The sequence below is a fragment of the Hemitrygon akajei genome, chromosome 17 (genome assembly GCF_048418815.1).
Source record: "Hemitrygon akajei chromosome 17, sHemAka1.3, whole genome shotgun sequence".
Classification (NCBI taxonomy): Eukaryota; Metazoa; Chordata; class Chondrichthyes; order Myliobatiformes; family Dasyatidae; genus Hemitrygon; species Hemitrygon akajei.
The window spans coordinates 13,347,860-13,367,441 of record NC_133140.1 but is presented as its reverse complement, the minus strand read 5'-3'; the positions used below and the strand labels follow the sequence as shown (position 1 = coordinate 13,367,441).

Below are 19,582 nucleotides of genomic sequence, written 5' to 3'. Positions count from 1 at the left end.
CGTGAAATTGTTTTGTGGCAGCAGTACAATATAATATATAAAGTATACTATAAGTTACAATATATGTAATACACATACTCTACTTAGTATATATTTTTTCATTTTGCATCACTTATTTAAATATGTATTTAAATTAGTGGTGCAAAAAGAAAACCAAAAAAAAGGTGAGGTAGTGTTTATTTGTCCATTCAGAAATCTGATGACAGAGGTGAAGAGGCTTTTCTTAAAACTTTGATTGTGCTTTTTACAGGCTCCTGTATCTCCTCTCTAATGGTAGTAATGAGAAAAGGAATGTCCTGGCTGATGGGGAGTCCTTAATAATAGATGTCATTTGAAGATGTCCTCGATGCTGGGGAGGCAAAGGCTGATACAGCCTCCTGCAGCTTTTTCCAAACTTGTGCAGTCGTTCCTCCATACCAGATGGTGATTCAACCACAAAATCAGAAAATATGCAGATGCTGGAAATCCAAAGCAACATGCACAAAATGCTGAAGGAACTCAGCAGGGCAGGCAACGTCTATGGAAATGAGTAAACAGTCGAAGATTCAAGCCGAGACCCTTCTTCAGGACTCTGAAGAAAGGTCTCAGCCCAAAACGTCAACTGTTTGCTCTTTTCCATTGATGCTGCCTGACTTGCTGAGTTCTTCCAGCATTTTGTGTGTGTCGTGGTAATGCAACCTGTTAGAATGACAGAATATCTTTAGAAGTTTGCTACAGACTTCGGCGACAAACTAAATCTCCTCAAATCACCAGACTTTGGCGTGCAGAACCAGGCCGTGCATGCAGTTTCCCTTTAAGAAAGAAATTAATCAAGAGGAAAATGTGCAATGACTTGAGTTTCTGTTTTCCTCCATTTTGTTGCACTTTGCTTGATGTGCCTTGTGAAAATTCAAACAAATTGCACCCATTTTTCTTGCTTTCCAGTAAATTTGGAACAAGATGGATCACACAATGTGCCGTAGGGTACTTCTTTCGGGTACTGCCCCCCTCAGCCAGCTGACATGATGGAATCCTCCTGCTGTTGCTTGCAGCAATTTGATTGCTGTTGTCAGGGAGACTGTATTCTGGTAGCTGCAAATACGAGCATGAATCGGAATTAAATGAATCTGTTGGTTTGGATGCTGAGACGTTGGTTTTTCACACAGGCTGTGAAGCAGCTACCGTCATCAGAATGTCATGGAGGCAGGTGCTCTGTGACTCCTTCTCCAACCTTTCAAACTGCATTTCATCCATGATTAATGGAAGTGTCAGATTATTTCACCAGAGGAATAGAAAATATTTGTAATGTGCTCTATTTCCCTGTATCCAAAATGTAAATGCCCTTTTGGAGTGTGGCAGAGGTTTCTTCTGCTGATGTAGAGCTCTGTATTCCTGTTTGATCTGTGATCATCACTGAGCCATATTAATGCAGATTCTCACAGAATGCATAGTACTGAGAAGAGGGAGACTGGGAAGGCGCAGTGAAAAAATAATGGGTTGCTTGGGATGTCTTAGCCTCACACTGTTAAGAAATCAGAATCAGTGTTATTAACACCGGCATGTGTGTGAAATTTGTTAACTCAGTGCACCAATTCCATGCAATACATGATAATATAGAAAGAAAAATAAATAAATTGCAGTGGGGGGGGGGAATTGTGTGTGTGTGTGTGTGTACATATGTATGTATGTATATGTGTATGTGTGTATAGATAGATGTATAGATACAGATATTGAATGGATTAAAACAGTGTAAAAACAGAAATAATACACTGTATATTAAAAAAAATTGTGAGGTAGTGTCCATGGGTTTATTGTCCATTTAGGAATCGTTTGGCAGAGGGGAAGAAACTGTTGCTGAATCGCTTCTGTACCTCCTTTCTGATGGTAACAGTGAGAAGAGGGCATGCTCTGGATGATGGGGGTATTTAATAATGGATGCCACCTTTCTGAGGCACTGTTTCTTGAAGATGTCTTGGGTACTACGGAAGCTAGCACCCAAAAAGGAGCTGACTAATTTTACAACTTTCTGTAACTTCTTTCGGTGCTGTGCAGTCGTTCCACCCCATACCAGACAATGATGTAGCCTGTCAGAATGTTCTCCATGGTACATCTATGGAAGTTTTTGAATGTTTTAGTAGACAAACTAAGTCTCTTCAAACTCCAAATAAAATATAGCACTGTCTTACCTTCTTTATAGCTCAATCGATATGTTGGGTCCAAGTTGGATCCTCAGAGATCTTGACACCCAGGAACTTGAAATTGTTCACTCTTTCCACCTCTGATCCCTCTATTAGGATTGGTTTGTGTTCCCTCGTCTTATCCTTCCTGAAGTCCACAATTAGCTATTTCACCTTACTGACATTGAGTGCAAGGTTGTTGCTGCGACACCACTCAACTAGCTGGTATATTTTGCTCCAGTGTGTTACCCTCACCCCCATCTGAGATTCTACCAACAATGGTTGTATCAACAACAAATTTATAGATGGTATTTGAGCTATACCTAGCCACACGGTCATGGGTATAGAGGGAGTAGAGCAGTGGGCTAAGCACACACCCCTGAGGTGCGCCAGTGTTGATCGTCAGCAAGGAGAAAATATAATCATCAATCCGCACAGATTGTGGTCTCCCTGTTAGGAAATCGAGGATACAACTGTAGAGGGAGGTACAGAGGCCAAGATTCTATAGCTTATCAATCAGGATTCTGAGAACGATGGTGATAAATGCTGAGCTATAGTAAACAAACAGCATCCTGACATAGGTGTCCAGGCAATTTAAGGCTGTATGAAGAGTCATTGAAATTGCGTCTGACTGCGACAGGGAAATTGCAGTGGGTCCAAGTCCTTGCTGAGGCAAGAGTTCCTGTAGTCATGAACAACCTCTCAAAGCATCTCATCACTGTTGATGTGAGGGCTACTGGGCAATAATCATTAAGGCAGCTCACATTATTATTCTTAGGCACTGGTATAATTGTTGCCTTTTTGAAGCAAGTGGGAACTTATGACCATAGCAATGAGAGGTTGATAATGTCCTTATATACTCCTGCCAGTTGGTTGACACAAGTTTTCAGAGCCTAACCAGTACTCCATCAGGACCTTCTGCCTTGCGAGGATTCACCCTCCTTAAAGACAGCCTAACATCGGACTCCAAGAGAGATCACAGGTTTGCCGGGTGCAGTAGGGATCTTCACAGCTGAAGTTATATTCTCCCCTTCAAAGCGGACATAGAAGGCATTGAGTTCATCTGGTAGTGAAGCATCGCTTCCATTCATGCTATTGGGTTTTGCTTTGTAGGAAGTAATGTCCTGCAAACCCTGCCAGAGTTGCCGTGTATCCAATGCCGCTTCCAGCCTCATTCAGAAGTGTCTCTTCGCTTTTGAAGTAGTCCTTCTCAAGTTATGCCTGATTTTCTTGTACAGACCTGGGTCGTCAGACTTAAATGCCACAGATCTAGCCTTCAGCAGACAACGTACCTCCTGCTGATCGGCGGTTTTTGATTTGGGAATGTACAGCAAGTTTGTAGCCCAGTAACCAACCTTCGAAAGTTTCATGTTCCTGCACTTATTGGCATCTCATTCATTACAGGGAAGTATAGATGTCCTGGTGTTTCTCACTGTAATTTTGGCCCCTTTGACCTATCATATCCAATTGTTTACTCTTAGCAAAGAGCAGTGAAGTCCCAAGGTATCCAGAGAATTTGGCAGTGCAAATCATTGACTCAAGGCTGCTGGTGGTCATACCTTCTGGTACTGCGTTAAAAATAGTGATGGAAGTTATTGAGTCATAAACTTGTGCACTGCTCAAACCAGTCAGTTCAACCCACCTAGCCCTTAAATTAATCTTACATGAATCCCATATTTTATTGTCTCCATATTTCTCCCAGTTTCTATCATCTGCTAGCACACTTGGAGCAATGGTTGTTTAACCTACAAGAGCCTGTTTAATCTAAATACAATGGCTGTTTACTCTACCAACCGATGTGTCTTTGTACTAAGAGGAAATCCAGGGTGTCACAGGGCGCAAACTCTTCACAGATAGCCCTGAGGGTATTGAACCCAGTCAGGTCTCAGGCTCCGCGAGGCTGAGACTCTTCTGACTGTGCCACTCTGCAGCTCCCTTTTGGAAGTGGTGTAAGAGAGAGCAAAGAGGAACTTAAAACCACAGATGAACCATGCAAAGGGAAATTTCTCTGCAGAGAGACCTCTTGAATTTCAATTGTAATTCAAGTAATTTTCTCCTGGTTGTAGCCAGGCCATTTTTTACTTATCAACAGGCTGGATAAAATCAGAGTAGAAAATGTTACATCTCAGGAAAGGAATTGGAAAAACACATTTTCAATCATGCCAATGTAGAAATTTGGAATCTGTTTGATTTGAAAGGCTCTGAATTCTGGGTCAATTGCTGCAATCAAGACTCTCTTTTTTTCACCGAATATATAGACCTGAGGGAGCCATGACTTTGCTGTGTGTGACAGCATTAACCACTGAAATTGCTAGACTTCAATAGGGCAAAGTGCATTGAGTTTGAAGTCTTCAGCATCCAATAACTACCTGCCTTATTGAGCCTTAGTTTTTTATTCAGGTAATGCTGTAATAACTTCTAGCCCAATCATGTCTGATCAGCTGTGTGACATTGTCAGCGATAATTGGGCTGAAGATGTTGAGGAAATGGCACTTAAATTTTGTGATGCTAATTATTACAGAGTTAAGTGATGCACCAGATCATGCAGCTGAGATTAGAGCTTCAGAGCAGAGCACTGCTAGTCCTTGTGTGGTCACAGGGGTCATGATATGGCTTTTAAAGAAGGGTTTTGTGTTCTGAATGTCTGAACCATAACAAATGTTTCTGACAGTAATTGCACCCATCTTCCACATTAGCTTGTGCACACAGTTATCTTCTTAATCTTGCATTTGTTCTGAGTGATGTGAGCCATGCTGTTCAGGATGGAGTTTTTTCTTTATAATCTTTGACTAGGGTGAGTTGTTTTCCTGTCACTCCCTCCTGCTGAACATGATGTAGGAAGGAATTCAAATCCACATTACTTGTGTTGTTAATAATTATTCTGACTGTAATGTTTAAGTAGTTTAAAAATCAGTCTACTGCTTTTGTCTTTAGTAATGCATAGAGGTAAATGCTGTGGGATTATGGATGGAGCATAGGAATTAAGATGTAATTGATCAATTACCAACCTATCATGCAAGTTTAATGATGTTTTATAAGTTGTTGCTCATCTCTAAGGCATTGATGGTTTCTGTGAATCTAGAATCAGCTGTTTATCTGAAAATAAAAATATTCCAATATCTAAATTATTAATTAGAACTCTGAGCCATTGCATGCCCTGATGCTTGTGAAGCTGCCATGTGCTACTGTGAGCAATTAATGTCTACTTCCTGACCAGCTTGCCACGCAAGTTGATGGGGTAGTTTTGAAGGCGTGTGGTGTGTTGGCCTCCGTTAGTCAGTGGATTGAGTTTAAGAGCCTCAAAGTAAAATCCTCAGAATCAGATTTAATATCACTGGCATGTGTTGTGAAATTTGTTGGTATACAGCAGCAGTGCATTGCAATTTGTAATAATAGCAAAAAAACAAATTATAATGAGAAGTATATATAAAAAATAAATTATGTTCTTAATGCCTTAAGTTATATCTTTGTTCCTTCAATTTGTGTTCTCTGCCAGATGTACAGACAACTCATTAAGAAAAAGAGATGGGCCCTCGGCCCCTCAGCTTACCCTGATCTTTAATAAGGTCATGGTTGACCAACTCAGCTCTGCACTTATGTCTGCTTGCAGTAACCTTTGGCTTAATTGTACATTAAGAATCCATCAACCACTATTTCAAAATCTTCCAATGCTCCTGTTTTCACCTCCCTTTGAGGAAGAGTTCTAAAGACACCCTTCACTTGAGAGAATAAAGTTCACTTCATGTCCTAAATGCTGACTCCTTATTTGTTAACCATGATCACAAGGTTTAGATTTACCTATAAATGAAATGATTCTCTTAAGATCTATTCTTTTAAGATTAAGATGCCTCAAGATCTTAATGTTTACATTCTCACCTGTCCCTTCTAAATTTTACCAGATATAAGCATAATCTTTCCTCACAAGATAACATGTCCATTCCATTATTAGTTTAGTAAAATTTCTTTTAACTACCGTACTTCCAACATAGTAAATCCTTCCTTGAGAAAAAAGCCCAATGTAGTATATAGCATGAGCAACATTGTCTCATCAATGCCTTCTATATTTAAAGTGTAAGGTCAGTAAGAGAAGTCAAAAAGTTGGCAGGCAAGTCTGCAAGCAAATAACATAGTGATATTTATTGCGAAGGGGTAGGAGTTGAATAGGGAGGTTTTTTCCCAGTTGTACAGGGTTTTAGTGAGGCTGCAGCTGGAATACTGCACAGCTTTGGCCTCCTCACCTCAAAAAAAAGATATGATACATTGGAGGCAGTTGAAAGGAGATAGCAGGCTAATTCCTAGGATGACAGCTTTGTCTTCAGAGGCTGAACAATTTGGATCTCTATTCTTTAGAGTTTAGTAAACGAGAGGTGACCTTACTCTCACATATCATATTCTAAGGGGGCTTGATACAGAGGAGATGGTTTCACTAGTGGGAATTTCATGAACATCGAACTTGGGTACAAATAAAGGGCCAGTTATTGAAAGTTGAGATGTATAGAAATTTCTCCTCTCAGAGGTTAATGAGTCTTTGGGATTCTCTGCCCACATGGGTGCCTGGAGTACAGAAATGTATGATGGAGATACATTTATATTTGAAAGATTAAAGAATGGAGGGTATGAGGAGCTGACACTGAAGGGGGATTGAAGGCCACCCCAGATCACCCATGATTGTATTGAATGATGGAGCATGGCTTGAAGGGCCCAGTGACTTATTTTTGCAGTCCGGATGAAGTGTCTCTGCCTGAAACATTGACTGTTTATTAATTTCCACAGCTGCTGCCTGACCTGCTGAGATCCTCCAGCAATATGTGTGTGTTGACCTACTCTTGCTCCTATTTTATTGTTTTTATGTAAATTCTCAGCCTTGGCTTTTCCACAGCCATGGCCAATTAATATGTAGCTCAACTATTTCAGTGATGTCTTAAATTCTTGCCAAGAAACTGAATCTTGGAAGGGATGGTGTGCATTCAGTATAAAGGGAATGGAATCAACAGAGCACGGTATGAGGCTAATGGATGAGATGAAATTGAGAAGGGATGTGAGAGAGCTGGTGAAAAGTTGGAGAGTTGTAGGAAATAGACTGGATGAGGAAGCTTCTCAAGTAGCTGATTGGTGGTCTTTACCCTGATACGGGAGCTTCATGAGCCACTTTTATGAAGTACTTAAGGAGATTTTAGTTCACTTCGGAGATTTTTGCTCTCCTAGATGATCCTGGGAGAAAGCACAACATTCTGGAGGATCTCAGCAGGTCAGGCAGCATCTATGAAGGGGAATAAACAGTCAACGTTTTGGGCTGAGAACCTTCATCACAATGTTTTTGATCCTGGAACAGTCAGTTTTATAGAACGAGAACTCTCAGTTAGAGTCAGATATAGGGATTATAGCTGAAACTTGCAATTTTAAATTCCCTGCTGTCCTGTTGTAACACCCCTACTGAAAACAAATACAGGGTTAAGTGTTTCATTCAGAGACAATGCTTTAGAAAGCTTAAGCGACAAAAGAATTCAGCAGCATGTTACTAAAGTCTCATGAGCAGGTAAAGGGCACTGTGCTGTTGCATCCCAGGTAGTGTATTACTCAGCAAGAGTTTGTTTACCTAAATGGCACAGTGATGCAGCTGATACCTCAGCTTCAGTGGCCCAGGTTTCATCCGGACTCTTCGGCACAATCTGCATTATTTTGTAACCATGTGGGTTTTCTCTGCATTCTTCACTTTCCTCCCACATCCCACAGGTTGGTAGGTTAACTGGGTGCTGAAAATTGGCCCCGTGTGTGGGTGAGTGGACAAATCTGGAATGGAGAGGTGATGGGACTGTGGAGAGAATAAATGAAATTAATGCAGATTTAGCATAACTCATATGCTTGATGGTCAGCACCGAATTTGTGGGCCAAAGGGCCTGGTTCTCGGCTGTATTTTTCTATGTCTCTTTAATAATCTCATAAACCAACACAAACGCAAGGAAATCTGCAGATGCTGGAAATTCAAGCAACACACGCAAAATGCTGGTGGAATGCAGTAGGCCAGGCAGCATCTATAGGAAGAAGTACAGTCGACGTTTCAGGCCGAGATCCTTTGTCCTGCCAAAGGGTCTCGGCCCAAAACGGTGACTGTACTTCATAAACCAACAGTTCATTTTTCATTAAGCTACTGTCACTCCTGGAACAAGATCACTCATTTCATCCATCCAGTTCTTTCAGTACAAGTTCTGTCTATCTATGACTTCATCTGGTTGAGTGCTATCTTTGTCACACAACTTTTGTTCTGAATAAATAACTTATATCTACTTCTCTGAAACGCAGCTATGCCTTTAATTAATTCCAGTGTGCAGTAGCTCTGTTTTTTATTTAGCTGATATTCTTTTGAACAATCCCATTTAGGGTATTATTTTGCTTGGAATGTGTGCTCGCATGGTGTTGGAGACCAATGGTTCAGTGCGAAAGGAAGGAAGCGCTTGGATTTTAGGGTCTTAGCATTGCCACTTGGCAATCGGAAATCATTGTTAATAGCAATGTGGAATGAACATAGTACTGTGACTACAGTCGTGTGGCTCAGCTTCTGTGTTACCAGGGCAGCAGGAGGCTGACTCCCATTAGAATTTGAGGCAGGGAACATTTCCTTCTTGGCAGAGAGTTGGTGAGCAGAGACATTTCTCTGGGGCTTACAGCTATTCTAGCTTGGGTTGGCCAGGAACCTTGATGTGACCCATATCTGATCAATTGTTAGGCTGAAATCCACCCCTAAAATATTGTGAAGAACCCCACTGGATTTGTATTTGAAAACACCTAGGTGTTACTAATTTGCCTTCATGACCCAGTTTTCAGACTACTAGCATTTGGCTCCTCTCTTGACTTGTGCATGATGGACTGCTGTTTTATAATGTGTTCTCAGCCAGTAAGGAATGATGTATTCAGTTACAATGTGAAATATTGAGGAGGGTGACTTGCAGCTCAAAACCAAAACCAGATTGCTATTTACATAAGGAGAAAGAGTATTGGATTTTTTCCGTCCGTAATGAAGTACCCACGGGTGGTAAAGAGTTTGAATCCCATTAGATCCCAGACCATTGTACATAAAGCTAGCCCAGCACGATTCAATTGTACATGCATCACTGCACTGGGTTCCTCTTCTTCACAAGGTTCCTGCAGAACCTTTCTGTTCCGCATGTAATTAACACCACTTGCCCAACCGACCTTGGAAGTGTGTGATATAACAGTCTCATGTCAGTTGCATTGGTTAAACAACAGTAGCCATATTTTTTAAAATGAGTATAAAGAGACACCCCCATGTAATTAATTTTCCACAATATTTCTGACTGTGTATGATTGATCTTTAACCACTGATGTTTATTTGCATGAAGGTCAATGTACATCTGTATCAGCATATACAACCCCAAGATTCATCTTTATGCAGGCATGCTCAGTAAATTTAGGAAACATAATGGGATTAATGAAAGACTGCATCCCATGAGACAGACAACCAACCAATGTTCAAAAGAAAACAAACTGTGCAAACACAAAAGACAAAATAATTATTATAATAAATGAGCAGTAAGTATCAAGAACATGAGATGAAGAGTCCTTGAAAGTGAATTCATAGGTTGTGAGAATGTGATGTTGAGTGAAATTATCACCACTGGTTCAAGAGCCTGATGGTTGAGAGTTTATAACTTCCTGTACCCTGTGGTGTGAGTCCTGAGGCTCCCGTACCTTTTTCCTTATGGCAGCAGAGAGAAGAGAGCATGACCTGGGTGGTGGGGGTCCTTGATGATGGATGCTTCTTTCTGTGATAATGGTCTGTGTAGATGTGCTCAATGGTGTGATGGGGCAATGGGTTGTGTCCACTGCTTTTTGTAAAATTTTCCATTCAAGGGCACAGGTGTTTCTGTACCAGGCTGTGATGCACCCAGTCTGTATACTCTCCACCATCCAGCAACAGAAGTTTGTCTTTTAGAAGTCATGCCGAATCTTTGCAAATTCCTAAGAAAGTAGAGGCGCTGCTTTATATTGCACTATGTGCTGAGCCCAGGGCAGGTCCTCTGAAATGACAGCAACAAAATTGTAGAGCCTTTCCATCTCTGATCCCTTAATGAAGACTGGCTTATGGGACTCTGGTTTCCTCCTCCTGTGTTCAATAACTAGTTCTTTGGTTTTGCTGACACTGAATGGGAAATTGCACCACTCAATCTCTCCCCCTTTGATTCAGCCTATGACAGTGGTATCATCAACAAACCTAAATATAGCTGTGCTTAGCCTCACAGTCATAAGTAAAGCAAGGGCACACAGCCTTGTGTTGCATCTGTGCTGATGGAGATTTGTGAAGGAGATGTTGTTGCCAATCTGAACTTACTTGGGGTCTGCAAGATAGAGGATCCAATTGCACAAGGAGGTATTGAGGTCAAAGTCTTGAAGCTTATTGTTTAGTTTTGGGAGAATGGTGGTATCGAATGCCAAGTTGTAGTCAATAAAGAGCATTGTATGCTCTGATGTATGCACCCTCGCTATCCAGATGTTTCAGGGTTGAGTGAAGAGCTAATGAAATGGCATCTGCTGTGGACTTGTGTAAACTGGAGTGGATCCATTTGGGCTGGATGCCTTCCCTGGGTTTGCCTTCAATGGGTTCACTCTCCTGAAGGACACTCTCATGTCGATCTCAGACACTGAAATCACGGGGTTATCAGGAGCTGTGGGTGTTTGTGAGGGTTCGTCCATGATTTAACAGCCAAAGTGAGCATAGAATGCATTGGGCTCATCTGGGAGTGAAGTCTTGTTGTCACCTTTGCTGCTTTGTAAGAGGTTTTAGCATTCAAGACCTGCAGCAGCTGTTGAGCATGCTTCAGTGATTCAAGTTTGGTCCAGAATTGCCACTTTGCCTGTGAGATGGCTTTCCGGAGATCGTATCTGGACCTTTTCTATCTTAGTTCAAGGTTAAGTATTCTTTCTTACAAAACTGGTTCTCAAAATGATATAATTTGTGATGGTGATAGCATAGAAACCTCTCCGTGCTGACCATCAAGTATCCAACCGCACTAAACCCATTTACCCACGCTTGTTTTGCAGCCTTCTAAATCTTGATAATTAATACGCAGAGGCATGTACAGGGGCAGGCCCTTTAGCCCAACAGGTCCATGCTGACTAAGATGCCCGTTTAAGCTAGTCCCGTTTGACTGTATTTGGCCCATATCTGTTTAAACTTTCCTATCCATGTGCCTGTCTAAATACTTAATAACTCTTGATACTTTTTAAATGATGTACGAGTCTCTGCCTCTCACTCACTCCAGTCATGTGTTCCAAACTTCAACCACACTCTGAGTAAAAAAAATCATCCTTTTTCCCATCCAGACATCCACCTTGCCTTAGCTTCTCTTGTTCTTGGCTATGACAAAAAATTTACAATACTATGTTGAATTTATGACCCTGATAATTTTGTGCACTTCTATCAGGTGCCCGTTGTCCTTCAAAAAAAAGCAACCCAGCTTTTTCATTTTCTCATAATTGTGACATTCCATCACAGGTAACAGTGTTGTGAATCTTCCTCTGCACCCTCTCCATTGCAATCCCCTACTTCCTCTGGTGTGGCAGCTAGTACTCCACGTACTATTCCATACTTTGCCTGCTCACACATTCTATGTTGTGGTAATCATGACAAGCATCCCATTGAAATCCCAGAGATTTCTTAACCATACAGTAATTGCATTTATTAACAATAATCAGTTATACATTTACAGGCAGTTCCCAGGTTATGATCTGTTTTGCAAGTAATCGAGTGAGATTACTTAGTAACCTTGGTTCTGCACAATGATTGTGGCTTGTGGTTGGGATGAGGAAATGACCCATTCCCACCCAGCAGAAGGTGCCTGCAGCCCTGCAACACCAGGCAAACTCATCCAGCCACTCTCCTAAATGTTCATTCATGTCGATGGGATGTCCAGAAGTTGGGATTTGAAACTCGTGGAGGATCTGTAACAGTAAAGCAGGAGAAAAACCAGGCAGCTACAACATTTTTGTTTCTAAATTTAATGCATTTGGTTTGCCAAACTTTTGAATCAGACTGAGAATCGGTTTTACTATCACTGGCATGTATCGTGAAATTTGTTAACTTTGAGGCAGGAGTACAATGCAATACATAATTTTTAAAAAGGTGAAATTACAGTGTATACACATACATACACAAAACAGGACCGAAAGAAGCTGCAGAAAGTTGTAAATCTAGTCAGCTCCATCTTGGGCACGAGCCTACAAAGTACCCAGGATATCTTCAGGGAGTGGTGTCTCAGAAAGGCAGCATTCATTATTAAAGATCTCCAGCACCCAGGGCATGCCCTTTTCTTACTGTTACCGTTAGGTAGAAGTACAGAAGCCTGAAGACACACTCTCAGCGATTCAGGAACAGCTTCTTCCCCTTTGCCATCTGGTTCCTAAATGGACATTCAACACACACAAAATGCTGGTGGAACGCAGCAGGCCAGGCAGCATCTGTAGGAAGAAGTACAGTCGACGTTTTGGGTCTAGACCCTTCATCAGGACTAACAGAAAAAAGAGATAATAAGAGATTTGAGAGGGGGAGGGGAGACCCGAAATGATAGGAGAAGACAGGAGGGGGAGGGAGGAAGTTAAGAGCTGGGAAGTTGATTGACAAAAGGGATACAAGGCTGGAGAAGGGGAGTATCATAGGTCGGAAGGCCTTGGAAGAAAAAAGGGGGAGGGGAGCACCAGAGGAAGATAGGAGAACAGGCAAGGAGTTATTGTGAGAGGGAAAGAGAGAGAGAAAAAAATTCAAAACTAAAAATTAGGGATGAAGTAAGAAGGGGAGGAGGGGCATTAACATTAATCAATGTTCATGCCATCAGGTTGGAGGCTACCCAGCTGGTATATAAGGTGTTGTTCCTCCAACCTGAGTGTGGCTTCATCTCGACAATAGAGGATAGACATGTCAGAATGGGAATGGGACGTGTGGGAATTAAAATGTGTGGCCACTGGGAAATCCTGCTTTCTCTGGCAGACAGAGCGTAGGTGTTCAGCGAAATGGTTTCCCAATCTGTGTTGGGTCTCACCAATATATAGAAGGCCACACCGGGAGAACCAGACACAGTATGCCACCCCCACAGACTCACAGGTGAAGTGTCACCTCACCTGAAAGGACTGTCTGGGGCCCTGAATGGTGGTGAGGGAGGAAGTGTAAGGGCAGGTGTAGCACTTGTTCCGCTTACAAGGATAAGTGCCAGGAGGGAGATCAGTGGGAAGGGATAGGGGGAGGAACAAATGGACAAGGGAGTCGCGTAGGGAGCGATCCCTGTGGAAAGCAGAAAGTGGGAGCGAAGGGAAAGATGTGCTTGTTGAAGGGATCCCGTTGGAGGTGGCGGAAGTTACGGAGAATTATATGTTGGACATGGAGGCTGGTGGGGTGGTAGGTGAGGATAAGAGGAACCCTATCCCGAGTTGGGTGGTGGGAGGATGGGATGAGAGCAGCTGTGCAAGAAATGGGAGAGATGCGTTTGAGAGCAGAGTTGATGGTGGAAGAAGGGAAGCCCCTTTGTTTAAAAAAGGAAGACATCTCCTTTGTCCTGGAATGAAAAGCCTGTATTCCGTCTGGGTAGCCTCCAACCTGATGGCATGAACATTGATTTCTCTAACTTCCTTTAATGCCTCTCCTCCCCTTCTTACCCCATCCCTAATTTTTTATTTTTATTCTATCTTTCCCTCTCACAACAACACCTTGCCTGTTCTCCATCTTCCTCTGGTGCTCCCCTCCCCCTTTTTTTTCTTCCAAGGCCTTCCATCCTATGATACTCCCCTTCTCCAGCCTTGTATCCCTTTTGCCAATCAACTTCCCAGCTCTTAGCTTTATCCCTCCCCCTCCTGTCTTCTCCTATCATTTTGGGTCTCCCCCTCCCCCTCCCACTTTCAAATCTCTTACTATCTTTTCTTTCAGTTAGTCCTGATGAAGGGTCTTGGCCCGAAATGTCGACAGTGCTTCTCCCTGTAGATGCTGCCTGGCCTGCTGTGTTCCACCAGCATTTTGTGTGTTGCTTGAATTTCCAGCATCTGCAGATTTCCTCGTGTTTGCGTTCCTAAATGGATATTGAAGCTTTGGACATTACCTTGCCTTTTTTAATTTTAATATATTATTTCTGTTTTTGCACATTTAAAAAAATCTATTCAACATATGTAATTAAAAAGCAAAATATTAAAATTAATATGCAAAGCGGGGGGCGAACATAGGTGGAGATGTGGAGAAAGCGAACCAGCTGAACAACTTCTTCAACAGGTTCGACAGCACAATCTCATCCTCACCGCAGAAATCCACACCAGGCTTACTTCCCTCACAGGAAAATAGCTACTCACAGGAGACCTTGCCCATGCCCAGGATTACGGCTGCACAGGTGGAAGGTCAACTGAGGAAGATCTGTACCAGCAAGGCGGCTGGACCGGATGGAGTTTCCCCACGATTACTGAGGGCCTGTGCGACTGAGCTGGGAGAACCACTACAGCGCATCTTCAACATGAGCCTGGAGCAGAGAAGAGTACCCAGACAGTGGAAAACATCCTGTATTGTCCCGGTACCGAAGAAACCACAACCAAAGGAGTTGAATGACTTCAGACCTGTTGCCTTGACGTCGCACGTGATGAAGACCATGGAGCGGCTGATAATACAGAATCTGAGGCCACAAACCAGGCACGCCCAGTATCCTCTTCAGTTTGCGTATAAGGAGAAGGTGGGAGTGGAGGATGCTATCATGTATTTGCTGCACAAATCACTCTCTCACCTAGATGGGGCCAGTTGTGCTGTGAGGATTACATTCCTTGACTTCTCTAGTGCCTTTAACACCATCCAGCCCAAGATCTTAAGGCACAAACTAACGGAGATGGGAGTAGACTCTCACATGGTGGATTGGATAGTGGACTACTTGACAGATAGACCTCAGTATGTGCGGTTGGGAGACTGTAGGTCTGACACGGTGGTCAGCAGCACAGGAGCGCCGCAGGGAACCGTACTCTCTCCGGTCCTGTTCACCCTGTACACATCAGACTTCCAATATAACTCGGAGTCCTGCCATGTGCAGAAGTTCGCTGATGACACGGCCATAGTGGGGTGTGTCAGGAATGGACAGGAGGAGGAGTATAGGAAACTGATACAGGACTTTGTGATATGGTGCAACTCAAACTACCTGCGTCTCAATATCACCAAGACCAAGGAGATGGTGGTGGACTTTAGGAGATCTAAGCCTCATATGGAGCCAGTGATCATTAATGGAGAATGTGTGGAGCAGGTTAAGACCTACAAGTATCTGGGAGTACAGTTAGACGAGAAGCTAGACTGGACTGCCAACACAGATGCCTTGTGCAGGAAGGCACAGAGTTGACTGTACTTCCTTAGAAGGTTGGCGTCATTCAATGTCTGTAGTGAGATGCTGAAGATGTTCTATAGGTCAGTTGTGGAGAGCGCCCTCTTCTTTGTGGTGGCGTGTTGGGGAGGCAGCATTAAGAAGAGGGACGCCTCACGTCTTAATAAGCTGGTAAGGAAGGCGGGCTCTGCCGTGGGCAAAGTACTGGAGAGTTTAACATCGGTAGCTGAGCGAAGGGCGCTGAGTAGGCTACGGTCAATTATGGAAAACTCTGAACATCCTCTACATAGCACCATCCAGAGACAGAGAAGCAGTTTCAGCGACAGGTTACTATCGATGCAATGCTCCTCAGACAGGATGAAGAGGTCAATACTCCCCAATGCCATTAGGCTTTACAATTCAACCGCCAGGACTTAAGAACTTTTTAAAAGCCATTATTAATGCTTTTTGAGATAGTGATTTAGATGCATATCATATTTTTTTTACTGAGTTAAGTATTGTATGTTATTAGTTTTGCTACAACAAGTGTATGGGACATTGGAAAAAAAAAAGTTGAATTTCCCCATGGGGATGAATAAAGTATCTATCTATCTATCTATCTATCTATCTATCTAATTGATTTAGCTTTTTTTTATTATTATGTTTTATTTTATTTTATTATTATTATTTCTGTCTCTGCTAGATTATGTATTGCATTGAACTGCTGCTGCTAAGTTAACAAATTTCATGTCGCATCCCAGTGATAATAAACCTAATTCTGATTCTGATTCTGAATTAAATAGTTGTTAAAAAATAAAAATAAAGAAGTAGTGGGTCCAATGTCCATTTAGAAATCAGCTGGCAGAAGGGAAGAAGCTGCCCCTGAATTATTAAATATGTACCTTCAGGCTTCTGTACCTCCTTCCTGATAGTAGCAATGAGAACAAGGCAAGCTATCAATGACAAACATGAGAAAATCTGCAGATGCTGGAAATCCACCTACTGTCGGCCCTCCTTATCTGCGAGGGATTGGTTCCAGGACCCCTCGCGGATACCAAAAAACGCGGATGCTCAAGTCCCTTATTTAACTTGTCTCAGTGTGGTGGACTTTAGGACCTGGCTGAGCTCTGAATCCACAGTATTTCTTTTCAGGAAAATAATCACGATCACGATTGAAAATAAAGTGGAAATAATAAAGCGATTGGAAAGAGGTGAAATGCCATTGGTCATTGGAAAAGTGTTAGGCTACAGTCGGTCAACGATCGGAACAATTTTAAAGTATAAAATGAGAAAGGCCCTGCCCTGATGAAAGCTACAATTATTACTAAGCAACGCAGTGGTTTAATTATTGAAATACATACGTTTCTTAAGTGTTTTATATGCATAGGAAGGTAAAATATATACTATATACTAAGACAAATGTTTGACTAATTGATGCCAAATAATACCGGATGTACCTGTTCCGACTTAGTAAGAGAACTTCTGTTTTTTTCGATCACGATCCACGATAACCTATGCACATCCTCCCATATACTTTAAATCATCTCTAGATCACTTACAATACCTAATACAATGTAAATGCTATGTAAATAGTTGTTATAACTGCATTGTTTAGGGAATAATGACAAGAAAAAAAGTCTATACATGCTCGAACAACAAGTGCATTTCCGGGTTTTCTCGATTCACGGTTGGTTGAATTCGTGCATGCGGAACTTGCAGATAAGGAGGGCCGACTGTATTTTAATTCCACTTCCCACTGCTCTTCTGATATGTCTATCCATGACCTCCTGTACTGTCACGATGAGGCCACACTCAAGTTGGAGGAACAACACCTTATATTCCATCTGGATAACCTCCAACCTGATGTTATGAACATCGCTTTCTTGAACTTCTGGTAATGGCGCCACCCCTGCCTCACTATTCCCAATCTCCTTTTCCCTCTGTCACCTGCCTGACCATCATCTTCCTCTGATAATTCTCCAGCCCTGTATCTCTTTCACCAATCAACTTCCCAGCTCTTTACTTTGCTCCCTCCCCCCCAAATCATCTGCTCCCATGCCTGATTTTTGTTCATCACTGACTCGCAGGCAGCTTTAATTGGCAACAGTTCTCAGGATAGGACCTCTTTTCTAACATGGGGATTGCCTGCAAAGGGAAACTAATAGGGTGAGGATGAATTGATTTAAAATCTTGGGCAGACAATGCAAGAGGAAATATGATGTAAAGATTTTTTTTATTTTAGCAGTATCAGTTATGATTGGAAACTTGCTGGTCTGCAGTATGTCAGAGGTAATGCTTTTTACAAATGCCCTGCCAGAGCAGGTGGCAGAGGCAGATACATTAGGGACATTTAAGGAACTCTTAGATAGGTGCATAGATGAGAGATAAATGGAGGGCTATGTAGGAACTAAGGGTTAGTTTGAACTTGGAGTAGGTTAAAGTATAGGCACAACATCATGGGATGAAGGGTGTGATATTCTATATTCTAAATGTATGTTTAATTAATTTAATGAATATTATGGTGCACTTATTTAATCGTTCAGTGCTGTGCAATATTCCATCAGATTATGCAATCAATAAAATGAAGGAAACCTGGGTTAGGGTAATAATTTCATTCTTAGAATGATCCAAGTTTTGCCTTGATGTGAAAGACAAGTTGTGAGAAATAAGAAGTCTTTGCTTTTCACTCTTTGTCTATTGACAAACATGTTACAAACTAATGGGAAGGTGACAGGCAGAAAAAAAATTACAAGTTCCTTTCCCCAGCCCAAGGTGGTGAATTTTGACTATTCTTGGTACTGAGCTCTTGAAAATGATGGATATCGTGCAAGCTGGTGGCAGACTACATGCTGATGTTTTATTTTGTATGCCGTAGAGCCACGCACATTGGAATGCTCTCCCTCGACTCCCACCATGAACTCTTACTTCTTCAAGTTCATGATCAACTTGCTGAAGCAGTTCAACAATGAGAAAAGTCTGCTGGAAATTCGAGGGCCTTTTATCATCCGGTAAGTGCACGCTTGGTTTTTTTTCTCCTGTTCTGAGTTTGTATCTTCAATGTTTACTTAATGTGAATGCTGTCAGAAGTTGTATCATTTGATCACTAATACAATTGAGCTGGAGATTTGCTGAATGACTGTGGAGAATGAAGGTAGTTTTGTGTGCAGGTGGAAGGTTCTTTAAGTAATCTTTTCATTGTGACTCGACAAGTTAGGTATATTTCCAAATTTCTTAGTTAATATATGCACACTGCCATGGGTTCTTTTCAAAAGGTCTTTAAAGGCTTGAACTTTCACTATTCTTCTATGTTATTAATATTTATTTGTGAAGGGTATTGGTGTTGAGGAATTGAAAATAATTCCATTTTATGACAAAATAAATACCATTATAGAGAGAAAGCAGAACTTGGCATCTAACCCTCCATCGTGGAAAGGAGGCTTCAGTCCAATATTTTTTAAGTCAAAATGAAAAGGGAAAAGGTTGTTAGAATTAATAATGAAAATGCATGCAGAATTTCAAAGCATATCAGTGTCTGCAGTTTCTGAAGCCTAGTCAGTTTGCAAAGTAACTAATGTGGCAGCTAATTTACTTCAAAGTCCCATGGGATTATAATAATGTTGTGATTTTGTTGAGTGATGAAATAATCTGAGAGATCTTTTACTTCATAATGTAAGATTTCGGAGCAGGATTTGGCAATAAGGTCCTTCAGGCTCCATAGTTCAGTTCTAGGCAGACAGCCTCTCCTCCTGAAACCAGTGAAGCACTCTCAGGTTCATTGCAAGCCCTCTCATTTCCCTAAATTTCAGGCAATATAGGCCTATCCCACAATCTCCTGAGACATTGTGCTCAAGCCAGGAATCAATGAATGAAGCTACATTGCACTGCCTCTCAGGCAATTCTAAAGATCCTTTGATCTGGAGATTAATACTGCACACTGTATTGTGTCTGCTATCTCACCAAAGCCTGTGCAAATGCTGCAAGACTTCCCTCCTCTTATTCTCCACTTACCTTGGAATAAAACCACACATACTATTTGCTCACATTATTATTTGTTGTGTCTAAGTACAACCTTGACATAAAAAAGCTTCCTGCACAATTTCTCCT

The 19,582-nt window shown here is 41.9% G+C and overlaps 1 protein-coding gene across 2 annotated transcripts in view; it reads left to right on the top strand.

The window, feature by feature from the left end:
• The window catches only part of vac14 (vac14 homolog (S. cerevisiae)), a 505,447-nt gene that overhangs the window by 213,879 nt on the left and 271,986 nt on the right, over window positions 1-19,582 (top strand). For both annotated transcript variants that reach the window (XM_073069700.1, XM_073069699.1), the window contains exon 15: window positions 18,354-18,486. In XM_073069700.1, the coding sequence (XP_072925801.1) occupies window positions 18,354-18,486 (133 nt within the window). The remainder of the gene's footprint in view (window positions 1-18,353; window positions 18,487-19,582) is intronic.